Source organism: Diadema setosum, chromosome 4, assembly GCF_964275005.1.
Source record: "Diadema setosum chromosome 4, eeDiaSeto1, whole genome shotgun sequence".
Taxonomy (NCBI): Eukaryota; Metazoa; Echinodermata; class Echinoidea; order Diadematoida; family Diadematidae; genus Diadema; species Diadema setosum.
In genome coordinates this window covers 24722703-24742895 of record NC_092688.1, presented here as the reverse complement: position 1 = coordinate 24742895, position 20193 = coordinate 24722703, and the positions used below count along the sequence as shown (strand labels likewise).

General features: G+C 39.7%; 1 protein-coding gene across 1 annotated transcript; it reads left to right on the top strand.

Annotated features, from left to right (window-relative positions):
* The first annotated feature begins 389 nt into the window (after positions 1 to 389).
* LOC140227746 (uncharacterized) lies at positions 390 to 3243 on the top strand. The gene is made up of 4 exons (XM_072308149.1): positions 390 to 466; positions 860 to 1181; positions 2402 to 2758; positions 3148 to 3243. The coding sequence occupies exons 1-4, from the start codon at positions 390 to 392 to the stop codon at positions 3241 to 3243; spliced, it is 852 nt and encodes a 283-aa protein (XP_072164250.1).
* Positions 3244 to 20193: the final 16950 nt, after the last annotated feature.

Below are 20193 nucleotides of genomic sequence, written 5' to 3'. Positions count from 1 at the left end.
TTATGAGATATTCAATACTGAAGCAGAAACTATTTCACTGATACCGTGTATTTTTTTTCTCAGATTTTCAATTTCACCTTGTTTACCGAATGGTTATTGCAGCCGTCTTTTGCTGCTTGCGATATTAACTCATGTTCAATGTTGCCAGTAGATTTATCTTTACTCTCTCTCTCTCTCTCTCTCACGTTTACACACACACACACACATTATACTGACTTAAGATATCAAGTAAGTGTTTTTATTACGTTTAATTTGTGGACAATCATTTCAGGATTATTGTCTTGATGATACGTTAATGTACTTTTTTTTACGGGGGATGACAAGGATTTTTTGTACTGAATTCCATTTCAGCTTCTAAAGTTCCTCAGAGAGATGTTTACATCTTTGCAATGGCAGTTCTTATGTGTGTTGTTCCAATACTTGTTGCCATTCTCGTCATGGTAGTGTGCAGGCATCACAAGAAAAGGTGAGTGTTTGCGTAACCTAATGTCGTGTGCACGTGTATGTGCGTGTTTGTGTGTGTGTGTGTGTGTGTGTGTGTGTGGGTGTGTGAGTGTGTGCGTGTGTCATGCAATTAATGCTTGAAACTTTAAGGAACAACAGAAAATATATGAGTATGTAGCCGTCGAAAACACAGTTTTCATATTTCAAAGGGTATGAATGGATTTTGATATTCAAGCACAATATTTTACTAGATGACGTGATTGTTATGTCTTTTCTTATAATGTACCATAAATATTTGATTTTGATATTGGAAAGTAATGTTTCCCACGCATCTTGGAAATGTGATATTGGTTATTTATGTTCTGTTTTTTTTTTCTTTCAAGAATGTGTATGTCTCTCATAATTGCCTTTACAGACGTAGAGCATCACACACTTCAAATCAGCCAAACAACAGACAACTGCAGGTGCATCCTGTAGATAATTCAAACCCAAATTTGAGCTCGACGGATCATGTTGTATTGAACAAAACTAGTACAATATGTACTGACGCTGGAGCAGAGGGTCACCCTTTCCCGAGCCACTATTACAACATTTGCAGAGAAGTCACTGCTCATGAAGAGGATCCGTATCACATCTACCAGGACGCTGCGGAGGTAGACATGGGAACTTCGCAGGCACCAAACTTGGAACAAGTCTTCCTTTGTGCATCTTCGTTACAGAGCAACGTCACTTGCTCAGTAAGTATCCCATATGTTTACTGTGTGTGTGTGTGTGTGTGTGTGTGTGCGTGCGGAAATGAAAGTGTGCATATGCATATATGGATTTTGTGGAATATTGATATGCATAATGCATTTTAGTAAATATCAGAGAAAATACTCAAAAGGGCATTCTCATACAGATTTCTTTAAGCATGCTATTCTACAGTGACTACGTTTCCATTGATAATCGATTCATCTTTATTATACGATGATTGTAGAACGGGTAGCGAAAATCCTCGGAACTCTTTGGTCGAGAGCTCTGCTTTGTTTTTGTTTGGGTTTTTTTTTTCCTAACCAAAGGTTGCCTCGAAATTATACTTATGCTGTTAACACGTTATCGCAGACTTGTAGCAATGGCAACAACAATAACAATGATAATGACAATTATTTATCCCTTGTCACTCATACCATGGAATTGGGGAACGCGTTAGAAATATATCAGTGATAAAATTTGAAAACTATTTCGAATGTTTACAAGGACTTCTAAAAAAGTATAATGAACACTAAAAAAATAGATTCACTACTAATATTTGGGAACATTACATTTTGAAACGGAAAGGAGGTTGTGCGAAATAAATGTTTTACTACTATTATAAAAACACTATGAAAAATAAACGAAAAATTGCTTCTTCTGAAACTGCTAAGTGCAACGAAACTTAGCGCATTGACATGTTATTCCCAATCTGAGAAGAGCATCTCTGTGAAGCAGGAGCATCATCTCACTGCAAAATTTCGCTATATTCATACGTTCTCGCACCCAGTAAGAATTGCCTATTACCTAGCAAATCATGTATCCAGTAAATTTACCGTGCGCTTAGTAGTTACTTGATACACGGCCGGAGGTATTGATTCCATGTTTTTCGTCATTGGCAAGCAATGAAAAAAAAAAGCATCCACTAAGCATCCCATAGCTCATACACGAATTAGAACTGACACATTCAGACCTTTGCATCATTTGTATCATCACATTAACGATCCTGATGGTGTCAATTGTGTAGTTCTAGAAGTCATCATCAAATGTAACTTCTCCATAAATTCTGGATATTGGTGTCATTGTTGACAAAACACACAAAGCAGATTAAGTATTCCTAATGTAGTTTTCACGAGTCTCTAGAGAGATGGCCAGGTAAATCGAGTGATCATGTTATAGCTGCATCAACTTGTCCACATTATCTTGCGTGTTGTATGTATCTTCACAGAACCAAAATCATGCCGACAAAATGAACAGCAAGAGAGACAGTCTTGGTTCTGCATCCGTCTACCCAAGCCAATCGAGAGAGAAATCCGAGGTGGATGAAAATCTCTTTCCCTCAGAAAATTCCTGTCAAATTGCTCCAAACCGCCGATCCGAGACAATTCAAGAACAGTCACGATGGAAGACACCAGTTGAGTACAAATATACCAAAGGAAATGAAGTGATCACGGCTGATACATTATATTCTACAGCCATCTACTTAGCCAAATCAAGGGAAAAGCCTGAGGTAGATGAAGATGGTTACCTTGTTCTCGAAGCCAATACCGGTGAAATCTCTCCCTACCAATCTAAAATCCTACAGGTACCATGTTCACGTCCCGATTACAAGCATAATGCCAGAAATGAAAAACGTGTCAATTTAACAATGCGAACGAACGATCCACTATATTCTACAGCTATCTACTCAGGCAAATCAAGCGAAAAAAATGGATGAACAAGGTTGCCTCGTACTCGAAGCAATTGCCAAAGAGATTACTCCAGACCAATCAGAGAAAATACAAGGACCGCAGCCATGGCATGAATACAGGCATGCCAGTAAAAATGAAAAGCTTACCCCTCTTCCGAAGAGCCTGAACGATTGATTGTACTCTTCGACTACATCTATCTACTCGGGCAAACCGAGCGAAAAGCTGGAGGAAGATGAACATGGCTATCTCATTCTCGGAGCAAATGCTGGTAAAATTACTCCAGACCAGTCCGAGACCCACCAAGAACCGCACTCTTGCCCAGAGTACACGTATATCGACCCACGCATATGACACGAAAACTAGACGCCTGAAGGCCTGACCTACATTTTGCTTATGCAGAAGGAAGCAACGTTCTAGCTTCATTCTGAGGATTCACATGTATTCATATTTTTTCTTTATTTTACCATGTCCTATGCATCTATTGCACTGTAAGTATCAACGGTACCAGCGGTAACAGCTGGTATTGTTTTCCACATTTCATTGCAACTGGCTGGTAGATCATTATTGAACTGTTAGCGTTATGTTTTGCTTTACCCAACTACTTTCGCGTCTCTTCTGAGGAACGAACTGTATAATTTTCTAATTGTTAAATTTAAACTAAAAAACTTTACTGTTAACATTGCTGTGATAACAACTGATAATACATGTACTTCTGCAGCGTGTGGTTTATTCGTTTTCCTACTTTTATTTAAAAAGAATTGGCTGTATTCCACAGTTTTTTTCTGTACTCTCGTCCTATGTTGTATTAGTGCTCCTTATTTTGATCTTTACACTCTGGTTTAATACTGGGAATTACGCTTAACAAACTTGCTTGTCAGTAGGTTCCATCGTCACCGTTTATACTTAGATTAAACTTTCATAGATTGACCATCATGTTCTATATGTTTGCAACAGTCTAGTGTGCATCCTAGCTGGATACCATGTATTATTTTGCTTTGTTATGTTTGATGTATTTTCATTGAGAAATGTGGAAAAAATAGATTGAAATTGAAATTAGAATTGGAATACAGTAAACAATAAAATGATAAGTGGGTGGTACATGTACCTTCCATGCCATGAGAAATCACTTTAGATATCAAGACCACATTAATCTGATAGGAATCAAGCGTGGTAATTTCAGGGATGAATTAAAATGATTAAACACAAAAACAATTACCGTTTGCCCCGGTAGGAATCATTTCCAAAATAATGTTAAATTCCCTGTGCAAAGTGGATACACGGGCAAGAACATACTGGCAGGACAAAAACAGTAAGAACTATAAAAAAGAAAATGTTTCTTTCCGATTTGAATTTCCTTCACATTCGTGATTTCCGACGGAAAAGATACCTTTCCAGTGACGCTGTCGTGCTACCTTCACACTAGGATTCCCTCTCAGTTTGTAGCTCAGCAAATCAACTAACGTCACAAAGAACGTTTCGTTTCAATTGGTGAAACTCACATAGAATTGTAAGCTGTACGTGTTTACATGAAACTCTGCTATCGGTCACACTATCAAATCATCCGAGAATGGTTATACGAGAGGATTATGGAACAAATCATAAAAAGAGTTAATGAACACTAATGAATGAGCTGTGAATTGCTCGATAGTGTCTTCCTCTTTTTACAACATTGATTTTTTATTTGTAGGTACAACAATCATTTCACATTGTGTAATTTTGTGAACAGCCATAGGTTGTCTTCTTACTTCATAACTGCTGACTGACTAATAGAATTCTAGTATGTAATGAAAAAGATATAAAATTCTCCTCATTTGGAACTTATATCGTTAAAAGAAAATGTGGATTTTTTTTTCTACAAAGCATTTTGTGTACAGTTCCTGATCTCGCATAGGAAAAGTCAATAATCTATCATTTAGAACTCATATCGTTAAAAGAAAATGTGGATTTTTTTTTTCTACAAAGCATTTTGTGTACAGTTCGTGATCTCGCATAGGAAAAGTCAATAATCTATCAAGGGACAGTTGCTCTCAGTGACTGATGTTTTATCTTTAACTCTAGACTATCGAATCTATCCATTCATGTTTCTGGATGCAAATGCCTCGCACTGTATAGCTACTGTATGATACTACTATTAAACAAGGTCATGATAAGTACGTGGATGCTGACATTGTAACCAGACTAATTGTGACCCTGCACCTCAAAACAAACAAAAAGTCGCCAGACATGAATTTTTATTTAAGACCATATTCTGAAAGAACAGACTTTAAGCTTTAAAATGATGTATAACTCAAATCAAATGGACTCTCCTAACCTATCTAAATATTGGAAAGAAAGCACAAACTCAGGAAAAGTGTGAACTGAGAAAAGAGGCTCTGAAGTACAATGTCTATTCAAGCGCATAATCTTTACCAAACCGTGCTGGCTGTGCGATGAATGGGACAAGAAACAGGAAGTAAACCACTATGGTAACAACAATGAAAGGATTATCAGATTAAAATGAAATTAAGCATGCCTCATTAACACATTCTGTCCATGATTAATGCCAACTTTCAAAGCAGTAGCACTATCCTTTCAAAAGTTATTAGAGGTGAAAGTGAAGAGTGTGGACAACGTTTTTCAGAATAAAAAAGAGATTCTAAATACACACCTAATCACACTATTCTACCAAAAATGTTCGAGATAAATTGCTAAAAAAAAAAAAACACTTTCTTGCCCGTTTTATGATACCAAATTTTAGCATTATGTAAAAGAAGACCCGCTCTTTCAGATAATATGAACAAGTCAAGTTCGGCTAGGTTGACGCATTTCACTTATTTTCAGTCCTCACGCAAAATCAGTGTGTGCGACTTTATGTTCGTTTTGAGGTGCACGGTCACAATTAACAATTCATGAGATGAAACGCACCAGGTCAGTATCTTTGCAGATACATTGCACTACACACAATATCGAAAGCAGTCAATGTACATTTCTTGTAAATTTGCATAGAACAAATATTACTTGGCAAAATATTTGATAATATGGACGGTGTTTCGTCGAATATGTCATGATCCTATTAATATTATTATTATGAATACTAAATGCTTGAAATATCATGTCGCTCCTACTACATGAGTTTCCCTTTACCTCTATGATTCAATTTCCTTTTTCAAATCTCTCCACTTTCTGATTTAATTCTGATTTCTGATTCAATTGCTGCTTTTCTTGTTATTGTTATGGCATGTTAAATTTGGCAGATATTTGTTCGGTTCAAACAGCAACAGTATTATGCTGCATTAGCTTTGATAAAAAAGATTATTATTTGTTATTGTAACTCATGTAACGGAAAAAAATATGATTTAAATCATGGTTATTTGATCAAAGATATTACTTTGTTCCTACTGAATAGACTAGATTAGAGTATATTGGATTTTTTTTTTATTAATGTTAAATGTTTGTCCGGATTAGCATCCCATTTGTAGTGACTTCAAACATGTATTACTGTCTTCTACTCTATACCTCTCCCTTCCATCCCATGTTTGGTTTTCCCTCACTTTGTTTCTTTGTTCTCTGTGCAGTACCTGATTGTTGTATGAATATTCGCTTTAAAGTAATGAATTTGTGCCCTGTTTGTAAACAAGAGAGAAAATCGGTTTACAGACTGATGGTATGTAGTGTATTGATTTAACTATGAAAGTGGCTTCAAGCTTAACTAAATGAGTGATTTAGTAAGTGATCACATAGGGTGAAAAGCACGTTAAGCAGCACGTTGTAAACACATGCTACCTGATTATCTATGATGAAATAGATGAAAAACATGAACACAACAACTTAGTTGCGTATTAAATTGTGTTGTATAACTGAATTACTGTTATGAACATTCATGTGAAGTTCACTGTTTATATTTCAGAAAACCAAACACAAACTCGAGTAGATGTCATTTATTTCTCGAGAGGGCGCTAGTACGGCAATAAATTCCTACAGTTCAAGCACTTTGCCATTGATATACAATTTCAATACGAATTATTTCCTCCTATTGACAGTATCTATGAATATAAACATTATAATTACGTTTGCACATGTCATCAACAAGTAAAGTTGGAGGAAGGAGTTTAAGACAAACCATTGTCGCCTCTGAAAACAGTATTAACAGCGTTATTGCTGTTATTATTGTTTTTGATACGATAATCTTCAACACTGAAATACTAACCATATCCTTAAAGGATACCGAAACCCAAGTACGATGTGGACTGAGTGAAAGCAGAACACAACAAAGAAAGTTTGAGGGAGATGGGACAATCGTTTGAAAAGTTGTGAATTCTTAAAGTTTCGGTGTCGTCGCTGGGCATAGACCATTACTACAGCCCATGTCTTCATTATTGACAACAAAGAACCCACTTTTCCTTTTATAGTATAATGAACGAGCACTTGACCCAGGTCCTTAACAAGCAGGGTGAAAAATGTTATCCTGACCATATTAGTACCAAGTCGATGAAATGTGTACTTTTCATGTGCAATGGTATTTCCCTTATTATTTATTGCCTTCCTATTTTTTTTTGTTCATAATGACGTCATGAACTCCAGTAGCCTTCTTATCCAACGATGACGACACCGACATTGTTAACTTTTGAATCGATTGTCCAATGTTCAATTTGAATAACATCAGCACCAGCTAATGGGCTTTCGAATCGGGTGGTTGATGAAGGGTGGAGATTATGATATCGTGGCACAAAAGCTTTCGCGTAAAGTTCATGTTTTCTACTATATTGCTTATGTTACTCAACTCTCACTTATATTTTGGTTTTGGTTTCCTTTAAATACATGATCCATCACGTCAAACGCTAGTACACGCAACAGAGAAAATCCAGATTATGGTCCAGCAGATTTTATCTTTGATATAAGTGTGAGAAAATTCATCCTTCAAATGCATTTCTGCTCCTTTGTGCAACTTTGGTTTCATAACTTTACGCGAAAGCTTTTGTGCCACGATATCATAATCTCCACCCTTCATCAACCACCCGATTTGGAAGCCCATTATCTGGTGGTGACGTTGTTCAACTTGAAATTCAAGTTCAGGGGAAATAATCTATCACAAGCTGGAACTGCTTAGTAGTTTTTCCTGAAGAGAGCCACATACTACATCATGTTGAATCAAACAACTATCTTATCTGCCCTGGTGGCTCACGAGATAATCATCGTACAACACCGTACAATGAGCGAGGTGCATATCCACAGGCAAATATTGTAGATCCCTTTCGCTCTTCACTTGTCAAAACCGATATGACAATTAATTAATTAATTCATTCATTCATTCATTCATTCATTCATTCATTCATTCATTCATTCATTCATTTAATTTGGCTTTTATTGTTACTCACGAAAGAGTCCGGGGACTACGCTGTGAGCCTACATAAGAATTAGCATAGAAATGAAATAAAAAGTGAAATTCATGACAGCATTGCGAAATTTTTAAGCATAATCACTCTAAAACAAAATACATACAATTAAGAATTCCGTCAAAGCACGTTGAAAAAGACATAAAAAATTAGCACCTATATAAATGAGAGTTGAGGATGAAAAACATAGCAAAGGAAAGATAAGTTTGGAGAGAGAGAGAGAAAGGAAGAAAGTAAAGAAAGTTTGTGCAAAAATAGGGGAATAGAACGCAATTAGTAATGTACGTAAAATTACTTTCAAAATTGTGTGTTTGACAGAACCAGTTTTGTCATAGCTTACATATACATAAATAATGCGGAGGGTAACATAATACCCTGTATGTGTGTGTGTTTGTGTGTGTGTGTGAGTGTGTGTATGTGTGTGTGCATCACAAATCTAACAAAAAGTAGCACCCCTTGATCTTACATGAGGACTCAAAAAAGGTGAAACGGGTCAACCAAGTCAATAGTGTGGTTTTCATATTTTCTTTTATATTTCTTTATTTTTTTCTTCGACATAGTTGTTTAGTTTGGGATAAAATCAACTGGAAAGTGTGTTTTCAGCATATTTCTACAATCCTTTTTTGTAGAGTAGTGTGATCAGGCATGTTTTAGTGGCGCCTTTTCATTTCTTGGAAATCCTTTGCAAACTCTTCATTTTCAACCCCAATAACTTTTGAATGATAATACTCTTGCTTTGAAAGTTGTCATCAATCATACACAAAATATGTTGATAGAGCATGCTAAATTTTAGCTTATTTTCTAATAGTCTGATAATCTCTTCATTGTCGTTACTCCGGTGGTTTACATCCTGTTTTTATCCCGTTCTTCACACAGCTAGCACGGTTAGATTAAGCGCTTGAATAGACCTGGTACTCCGGAGCCTCTTTTCCAGAGCGTGTGCGTTCTGTCCAGTATTTAGATACATGTAGGTTAGGAGATTCTATCAAATTGAGTTACGCATCATTTTAAGCTTAGCTTCTGCTCGTTCAGATTCTGCCCTTACCTAAAAATCCATGTCTGGCTTTTTTTTTTTTTTTTCAATGCGGAGTCACGTCACATCACTATCATTCACTGAATTGTCAAATATAGTCCATGAGCCAAGGCCTGAAAATTGCATTTTCGTAGCACCCCCAGGGGGCCCAAGATATCTTGGTACCGTTGGATAGGTACAAGTCTCTACTTTTCGGAAATGATGATCTTAGGTTCCAACTCTTGATCGTTACCATGGCAACGCAGTTGATATATCACAACCTCTTAAACCATATGCCGATTCAATGATATTTCTAGAGAATGAGACAATATATTAAAGGTAAAAATTTTCTGTAAGTAATCGAATTAGTAGGATAATCTTGTCTTGGAATAAGGGCTTAAGTAACTTACTAAAGATTTTTGCAATAAATATGAACATGGCTCATTCTTCGAGGATATGAAGGTCACTTCAAGGTCAAATTATTGAATATCACAAAATTAATACAAATTCAGCACCAATTTTTGTGATAAAGTTTTTGTCAAATCCTTCAAGGAACTGTACATACTACTATAAGTTTGCTACACAAACTAGGAAACAAGCTGACTCTAACTCTACCACATGACCTCAGTCTGCTAAGTTGTTACCATGGAAACGGAAGTTGAGTCTCTTGTGCAAAGAAGAGCTTTTGGCTCTGTAACAGGCCCACGTGATAAAAATTTGTGTTTAAAATGTGTAACAATGTAAAATAATGACCATTCAACTTATCATTTCTCATTATTTATTGTGATTAAGCATTTTAGGTATTCTCAATAGAGGGTATCTGGTTTGTTTACCCTCTAAATCCTTCTCAAGGTCATTTTCAAAGGTCACTCTCAAGGTCATACTCAAGGTCAAAGCATTTAATTTATATAATAAAAGTCAGTTCCTTTGCGAGAATCCCTAATAATCAAATCATTAAAGTTCACAATCTACAAAGTGTGTTGTTGTTTTTTTTCTAAATAAATGAAAAGATTGCTCCTTTTTGTTACCATGGCAACAACAGTATTTAGTGCAAATGATTCATGATAGCTTGATTTTTGACCTATATTGTACATTTTGCTACAAACTGCTACTCCTTCGCCATTTCTAACCCGATTTCAATTCCGTTTGCTTTATGTGATGGCACTAGGTGAGGGCTTCAAAACTTCTACACAGAATTTTGACCTTTGACTTCTTTGACCTTTGACCTTGATTTTTGTCCTGTATTGTACATTTTGCTACAAAATGCTACTCCTTCGCCATTTCTAACCCGATTTCGATTCCGTTTGCTTTATGTGATGGCACTAGGTGAGGGCTTGAAAACTTCTACACAGAATTTTGACCTTTGACCTTGATTTTTGTCCTGTATTGTACATTTTGCTACAAAATGCTACTCCTTCGCCATTTCTAACCCGATTTCAATTCCGTTTGCTTTATGTGATGGCACTAGGTGAGGGCTTCAAAACTTCTACACAGAATTTTGACCTTTGACTTCTTTGACCTTTGACCTTGATTTTTGTCCTGTATTGTACATTTTGCTACAAAATGCTACTCCTTCGCCATTTCTAACCCGATTTCGATTCCGTTTGCTTTATGTGATGGCACTAGGTGAGGGCTTCAAAACTTCTGCACAGAATTTTGACCTTTGACTTCTTTGAACTTTGACCTTGATTGTTGACCTATATTGTACATTTTGCTAGAAAATGCTACTTCCGGCGGGGACATACATTACGCACCGCGTAATTTCTACTTTTCCTTGTTTTGTATGTGAAAACTTAAAGTTTTCCACTGCCTCCTCTAAGGCTGTACAAGTACATGGGTGTATAATAACATCATTTTAATTCATCATAGATCTGCAACATTTGCCCTTTCACCAAACTGACAACAACACATAGAACAGAATAGAATAATATGGAATAGCATATCTATACTGTTAGTTGTATTAACAAATGTTCCTTGGATTCTTCTTCTTGGATAGTCTACATACATGTCTATTTCAAGATGGATAATCCATTCAATCCATTCAATGTATTCAATGAGGATGAAATGCTGGATGTTTCTTTACCGTAAGGTGAAAGTCTGTTTCTAAATTATCTCAGTACCTGAAAATGAAGATGGAGGGGCACAAAATAATAGATATCTTACAAAATATATAATGTATTATCATGCTTGATTTTAATATACATGAACTTGAGAGGATAAATATACTTTGTTTGTTTCCTTGCCCTGTTGCTGGATATGGTCTGTTCTGCAAAATTATAAAAAGTACTGACAACCATGACTCCAATTAAAGACATAACATACCTTTTAAATGAAATTTTTTGAAAATAGAGAACAATAGATGAGTATTGCTCTTTGCTATCAATATCCGATTGTTCAAATCAAGCAATAATCACACTAAGTCCAATGGAGGCTGCAAAAGGAAAAAAGATATATCAAGTTATAAAAATAATTATCTATGCCACCCAAGGCTTTTGGAGCAATAAAACTTAGATTCCAGAAAGACTGAATAACAAGGAACTGAGCAACAAGTAAAAGTCAACTGAAGTCCAACGCGCAAAAAGTTAACCAACAAATAACACCTATCTAACGAGATGAAAGAACAGTGACAAGTCTGATCAGTAATGGAGATGAGCCAGATGGAGCCTTCCGTGGTGTAGAGCGTCGGAGCGTGGGAGGGAAGGGGTCAGCGTCTGGTGCTGCAGGGAGAGGCTCCTCCTTACGTCCCGGGGCATTGAATGGAAAGAGAACACAGACGGAGCAGGGCAGGTTCCAGGCCCACAGGCAACTGTGAGGTAGGGGCGTGGTTTGGTGAGCCGGAGGAAATGGGCTGATCACTTGGGCTGATCACTTGGGCTGTCACCCCACACGTCGTGGTGGGGTGAATGGCACGAGGTGGAGGCGAGACCGTGGAGGGGCCTGGGTATGTGGTGAGGGTCGCCCAAGGGATAACCGGCTGGTACGTGCGGAGGAACTTCCTGTTATGGAGTGTGACACGTCCTGAGCTGTCCACCCTGATGACATACTGGTCGAACTTACGCGCTTCAACCACTATTCCAGTCTAATTGTCCCACTTTGTCAGGTGGGGGCCTGTTTGGTTCTGGATGTGGATGTCGTCACCAACGGAAAGTGGGGGGAGTACCCGTGTGTGGGCGGAGAGATGTTCGGCAGCGCGCATGTGCCTATTCCGCAAGGCCTTCTCCCGCGATGAAAGAGTGTCCCGCCATGTTGAGTGGGGACGATACTTGCCCGGGTGGATGAGGATGAAATCCTGGATAGGCCGACCAAAGGCACACTGGGCAGGGGATAGGCAAGTGTCACGGTCGGGAGTGTTCCGATACTGCAGGATGGCACGCTGGAATTCATCAGTGTCGAGGGAGCCATCAGCACTGGTGTTCCCGGCGATGAGACGTTTGACCGTCTTGGACCATCTTGACCCCGACCTCTGCACGGCAATTACTGTGTGGAAACGTGACAGAGGAGATGCGATGGTGGACCCCCAAGCCCGGAGAAATGTCCTGGTCTTGTTGGACGTGAACTCAGGCCCACCGTCAGAGGTGAGCTCGTCGCTAATGCCGTAGGTGATGAATATGCTTCTAAATGCGGCAATCGCAGCCCGGCGGCCCCGTTGGCAGCCTCTTCTACGATCGGCCAATTGCTGTATCTGTCCACCACAACGAGGAAGGACCGACCATGATAATGGAAGTAGTCGGCCACGAGGCGCACGGCTGAGAGGGAGCCATGCAGTTGCATGTTGAACATCGTGCCTGCAGGTCCGTTATGTCAGATGACATCCCAGGCCAGAAGGAGGATTCAGCCCTGGAACACATTTGAGAAACCCCTTGGTTGGCCGAGTGGAGGGCTCAAAGGGCCTTCTCTCGCAGAGTGGAGGGAATCACGATACGGTCGTTGTAGAGCACCATCCCATCAAAACTGGATAGACCATCGTGAAATTGGTGATTCCGGCAAAGATCAACAAGTAAGTCATCGCGGCAGTCTGGGAAGCCATTCTCCATCAAGTCGAGTAAGAGGGGGAAGGGGGGGGGGGGGTCGCTGGAGGTGGCTAAGAGGATGTCATCCCAAGTGACTGACTCAATGATGGCATTGTCATCGGGGGTACCCTGGGCGCAAACCTGTGGAGTGTCCGCCATGCCCTCCACACAACACTGGGTGGCAGCTAGGATGGCAAGTTGGAGTTCGACGTGGCCAGACTCACTAGTGGGTCCCTGGAGGTTGGCGATATCATCCAGGAGGTGTAGCGGCTGGGACGAAGATCAACAGGTAAGTCATCGCGGCAGTCTGGGAAGCCATTCTCCACCAAGTCGAGTAAGGGGGGGGGGGTCGCTGGAGGTGGCTAAGAGGATGTCATCCCAAGTGACCGACTCAACGATGGCATTGTCATCGGGGGTACCCTGGGCGCAAACCTGTGGAGTGTCCGCCATGCCCTCCACACAACACTGGGTGGCAGCTAGGATGGCACGTGGGAGTTCGACGTGGCCAGACTCACTAGTGGGTCCCTGGAGGTTGGCAATGTCATCCGGGAGGTGTAGCGGCTGGGACTCACTAACTGGATGGCATAAGAGAGCATCAGCCGCAGTGTGACAAAGGCCCGGGATGTGCACCACATGGAACCAATATCGCAGGGTCCTCTCCTTGAGGTTGCGAAAATGGGGGTAGGGGCTGGTGTCAAGAGAGCAATCACCACATATCTTCAACAGAGGCTTGTGATCCACAGCGACTGTCAAGTCAGAGCACCCAATTATAAGGACAAAATGACGCGCCTTATCGAGGGCATCCAGAACATCCAGAACCCAGATGTGAACCGGCTGCCGACGAGGGTGACCCGCCAACCAGACTTGCAGCAGAAGGGCTTGGTGCTCCGGCACAGGTAGTGCTTCTGTAGCAGCCAAAAACCGATCCCGTCCTTTGACCAATCCGTGGCCAGGCAGTTGGGTCTTCCCTTGTCAAAGATAGTGACACCTTCCTGGATCTCCCCGATGATCAGGGACTTCGCTTCATCAAAGAGTTCTTGCAGGATGTCTGTCCATTGAAAATGGCTGCCTGGCTTGAGGAGTCTTCTGAAGGGAAGCATCTGGTCTGCAGAGGCAAAGGTGTAGGACACCTTGTTCTACAGGCTGAACCAGCTGCGGACATCGGTGACGTTCTCGGGTGCGGGGAATTCGCGGATGGCCTGGAGGAAGCACGGGCAGGGGCGGACAGTCGCTGGGGTTATCTCAAATCTGGCAAACTCGATGGTCTGCAGTGCAAAGACGAACTTGGATGAGTTCAAAGTGATGCCGTTGCGGCCACATACATCAAGCCACCTGGAAGAAGGCATTCTGAATACTATGCTATCCAACCACATGAGTGTGTCGTCCACACACTTTGTCTTCGCTGGGAAATCTGCCACGATGTCATCAACCCGGCGGCTATAGCAGTCCCCGAGGCGATGTACCCCTGAGGGGCCACGAGGTACCAATAGTGACCCCACGGGGTGATAAAGGCGGTGAGATGGCGGTCCCGCACATCAAGGGGAACGCTGTGATATCCATTCCATGCATCTAACAGAGTTTTGTGCATGTTAGATGGAACCACACGGGCCTGGTGGAACGGGGATTGTGTATAGTGGGTCTCTCGGGTAGCATGGCGATTGAGTGCCTGGAAGTCAACCGTACGCCTGGGCTTACCGGAGTCGGACGTCCTGATCAAGGCCCTTCTTCACGTCATCCTGCCAACGGATGGGGATGGGTATGGGGGTATGGTGAGCCACTGGTTTGGCTCCCGTTTCCACGAGTAGGCGCATAGGGGAACCAGACATCATCGGTAGGGGCTGGTGATCACACACATTGAAAGTGCTGGACCGGTAGTATGCAAGTAGCCAGTCTCCAAGTCTCGCACAGTTCTCCTCGGTTGCCGGGAAGGGGAGGGAAGTGGGAAGTGGGAAGGGGCCTCACGTCATGGGCATGGGAAATCAGGTATGGGAGTACTGTCCGGTTGCGACGTGATAGGGGATGAATCCTCTTCATCAATGCGGCCACGCACACCCCCTACTCAACAAGGTGTAAACAGTAGACATAACCGTCAGGCTTGCATCGATTGACGGGCGATAGCTGATAGTGCTCAGACTTGGTATGCTCTCCTGAATAAGCCTGTTAAAAGCAGTCCAGCTGGGGACATTCTGATGTTTGTCATCACATTCTTGGAACATCACTTCCTCAGGCGCCAACCTAGTCAAGAACCAAGCAAAATCATTTTTCCTTGCTACAGCATTTTCAGAAGACGATGCTGTCAGAAGATCTTGATCAACTACTGGTTTCTCTAGCTGGTCCTTTCCTTGGAACTGATTGGTACGGTATCACTGCATTTGGCTCGGGCTTAATGGAACGCCTGCAATTGTTGACGGCGCCGTCAGATTTTGTGTTTCGAGCATTGGTGGAAGACTTTGACAACCCTGTTTCTTGACGTCTAGTTTGTAGTACTATGCCACTAGTGCAGTGTGTAGTTCCACGTCCAGAGAGCGTCTCTTCTTGAAGGTCACTGTTATATCCCAACAAAATGTCTCAAATACATCATTTTGTCAGATGCTTGGCAAACTGGAGTAAGGTTAGTCTTTGAGACATTTTCTTCAAGCGAAGTTTCCATCTCTTCTACCTGTGTGTGAGACAAACCATGACCCATTCTGTTCAAGACAGTTATCATTTCTGAAGATCCACCTAGGGTTCTAACAAGGAAAGGAAGTGCCACATGCTTTGGAGTTTTTACTCGTCCCCGACTCATGGCATGTATGAGATCTTGACTGATAGAGAGGACTTGACGATGGATGGTAGCTGGTACAGAAACCCACTGATCTACTTGAAACTTGCATTTTCCGTGAATAATGCAGGCCAGCAGGTTATACACGCAGAATTCGGAATGTGAACATTGTTCTCATCTATATCTTCAGGCCTAATGGGTTGGGAGACCGCTGAATTCACCTGAAGTAGAGCCTGTTGTATGATAACTACCACATGTTGCAAGCTTTTTCCCTCACTTTCATCATTTGAGATGATGTCGCTGCCCCATGCTTCTTCTTCCACAGAAGTAGATGCAGACTGCACACCTGCCTCAGCAATTGAGCCCTTTGGTACCTCTTCAAGGAATACCATCTCAGACTCGGAACGATTCTTCGGATTCCAAAAAGACAACTGATTTCCATAGTGGCTCACTATTCTTCTTCCAAGTTTTTCTGATCGATAGTCAGATTCAGTGCCAGCATCAAAGAGGAGCTCTTTGAACTTCCTAAGAAGATCAGCCATTTGCATTACCTTCATATCCTTGATTATTTCAGTATTGATGTATTCCATTTAAGGCATCAAATCATCTTTGGATGTTTTCGGCAACCTCCTGAGATTGGCAAGTTATAAGAGTCTCTGCCACCCTACTACCTGAGTGTGACTTGACATAGGTCATTGCTTGGCAAAAGATACATTTCCTGAGATCTCTTGGAGCAATGCTAGCTCTAGTTGTTTGCTTTTCAGGTAGTGGTCCATCATGAATAGATGGAGAAGTACTCTCACTCGCAACTGACCGCTTGACCGGCTGGTGGGATACATTAAGTGAAAAGGCATCCATATCTGAAAAAAAGAGTTCATACACAAACAAGTTTATAATTAAATCTACTAGTGATATAAAACGTGACATAAAGTGCAAATAAAAAAAAATACTTTAAATGAAATATTCCCTGAGATTTTATGAAAGTGATTTAAAGGAAGAGCTTGTGGAAATAAAGGTTTTCGATGGAAATGGACATCCTGTATTTTCTTTATATCAAATTTTATCATCTTAATTCCGGTATTTTCCCACTTTGTTCAGCGTTTATTTTGACCAACATTGACTGGGTTTTTCTTTTGTTTTGTTTAATTTGATCATGGCATTTCCATTATCTTGGTCCTGATATTTTATCTTAGACTCAGTCTAAGTCACTAAGTCTTATTCCTGATATTAATTTAATATGTGCCTGAGCCTTATGATGTTCTTAATCATATTCTAAATCTTAATATTAGGATAGGGTAAAAGGTTTTGTTCACTAGCAAAGACCAATGATCGTAGTATTGATAACATATTTATTCATCAGCTCATAACGTGATCGTGATCTTGGTCCTTGTTTAACCCTAAAAAGACTGGGGGGGGGCCTAAAAGGCCCCCCCCCCCTTCGACATTTCGCGCGATTACTCTGCAACACGCAATGCTTTCGCCGCGATGCTCTATATGACTTTTTTCTTTCAAGTTTCCCGCACATTTTGACACCAAATTTGTGACGCCCAGGGTACGGTTCTGAAGTTACATAACATTTTGTACATGCATGTGAGGCCGAAAATGGCTCAAAAATGTGATTTTGTGTACAAAGTCAATGCAAATTGATTTTTTTCACATGATTCATATAAATATGCTTGTTTTTACTCTCAATTGCTGAAATTAATTTGTTTTAGGAGTATTATGCTTCAAAAAGTGTCTGCCACAAATTTTTAAAAAAAAACAACAAAAACAAAAGGTCGAAAAAACAATGAAATACATAAGAAATTCATGAAACAATAAAATAAATAAGAAATTAATTTTGATACCGATTTTTTTTTTAAGTGCATTTGCTAAGAATGCCACAAAGAATAAATAGACCAAAAATGAGCACTTTTGGAGCTTAATTTACTGATTTAGATCAAAGAGTCTGATTTCTTGCATAAATTAGCATATTTAATCAAAATTTAAAAAAAGAGACTATTTTGGAAAATTTGAACACATGATCTTGTAGAGAACATCGCACACTACCATTGTGCAAATTTTCGCGGTGATCGCGCGATCCACGGCCGAGATCTTTCGAGCTACCAAAATTGCCCAGTCTTTTTAGAGTTAACATTTTGGTCTAAATTTAAAAAAAAAAAAACAGTTTTGAACCTAATTCTTGCATTGGTCCGTATTCTTTACCTAATCTTGATGATATACAGATATAATGATTTTAATCTCACTATTGTTATCTATTTGTCACAATGCCAATGTTCCTAATCTGAACAACTGATTTCCTTTTTGATAGCTTGGACAAACTGAGATTTAACAAAGACTACGCTTAACCTTTAATGAAAGTTCATATAACTTACATGAAAATTAATATATGGGACTAATCTTTCAAGACCTTGGTTTTCTAGTTCTAAATATTGAGATCAAAGATTAACACAAACTTTGTAAACACTTCCCTATTGTAATCAATGCTCTCTGTTCGTGGTGTATCAGCTGGTTAGTTTTCTCCCTTATGACAAAAACAACTTACACCTGGATCATGCCATCAAAGAAATATTTCCGCCATCTTTGTCTCCTTCAGATGTAGAAGTATTATTTCATATTTGGACAAAAGAGGGCGCTTTTTTAATGATCTGAAAACGTATTTTTTGATGTCATGGTGCTCCTTTAGCATTGCTTAGTATATCGTATATTTTTTTTATTTTCTTTGCAGTGTTTATTACATAACCATGTTATAAAACTGCAAGATGTCACTGTATCATATGACCTTGAGCATGACCTTGAGAATGACCTTGAGAATGACCTAGAAATGACACTGAACACTGACCTGACAAAAATATTTAATTGTTCATAGGTCAATCATTTTGGTCCTTTATTGGGACAGTCAATAATTTTTAATGAAGTTTTGGTTTTAAGACTGTATAAACACTTTACAGACATTATTGCCCTTACTAGAGCTTTGTGTAGGCAGAATCACGTTTTCATGCTCTTTACATGACTTCAGTTGCCGTGGTAACAAATTGGTAGTCTGCCTCAATATTGGAAAATTGAAGTCATTAGACACTATTCTTTATCAATATGCTCCGTTATAACGAATTTTGTCCATTTTTATTGAATAATGCCAATATAAAATAACATTTACTAAAATTTTGACAATGCATTGATATGACTTACAATGAAAAGAGTCACATGACATTCAAACGGCATTAGTACCCATAATGCAACACTCATGTTCATTTAAACCAATCATTTTTCAAGAAATTTATTCAACCTACATTCTTACAAAATACTACTTATATGCTAAGAATATGTTCATAAAAAATAAACTTTGAACTATTTAACCCAATTTCTTGATTTGACAATGAAATTGCACACACTACCAAAGGTTGTGATATATCAACTGCGTTGCCATGGTAACGATCAAGAGTTCAAGGTAAAAAATGTCATTTCCATGAACTACAGACTTGTACCTATCTTTTGGAAACAAGAAATCTTGGGCCCTCCGGGGGTGCAACCAAATCGAAAAATAAGGGCTTTTTCAGACTTGGCTCATGGACTAATAGTATAAAATGATAGTTTAACCTCTTCAAAATTGCACTTCTTTGCACTTTTAAGCACTTGCACAGTGTATGAAATACCTCCAAAATTTTAATGGAATATCAATTCTCTCAACCGAAGAGAAGCTTTCCCAGATTACGGAAATTGCTGCTGATATTCCGTCTAAACAATACTAGAAAGCATTATCACAATATCCTTCAGACGACACCAATATCAGCATAGTAATCTTTGCGTGTCACATGTAGATGAAATACAGTAGAGGAATAGTTTTGTGCAACCTCAAAGGGATATGCTGAATACAGTATAGTCAAGTATCTGCGTTAATGTCTGCCCAATTCATGCTTAACATAATAGTAATAGCGCAGTTGATTACGTCACTTGATGCGCGTTGATGCAATATGAACTGCAAACTGACATTTTCATATGTAGCGGCAGCTCTATCTCCCCCTGAACACATCTATCATCAGATTTATATTTATGTGTGAAAGGCAACGTTTATGAGATCTGGATAAGATTATAAAGAGTGCGACTGGAAAAAAAGGAGGAACGAAAGCCCCGAGCATACGTAAAATACTATGATACATACTATCAACCATCAATA

Excerpts from the sequence above, each read along its gene's own strand:
- LOC140227746 (XM_072308149.1), top strand. The coding sequence starts at position 390 with ATGGCAGTTCTTATGTGTGTTGTTCCAATACTTGTTGCCATTCTCGTC. Across the intron at positions 1,182-2,401 it reads AGAGCAACGTCACTTGCTCA|AACCAAAATCATGCCGACAA; the intron begins GTAAGTATCCCA and ends GTATCTTCACAG. Across the intron at positions 2,759-3,147 it reads ACCAATCTAAAATCCTACAG|ACCAGTCCGAGACCCACCAA; the intron begins GTACCATGTTCA and ends AAATTACTCCAG.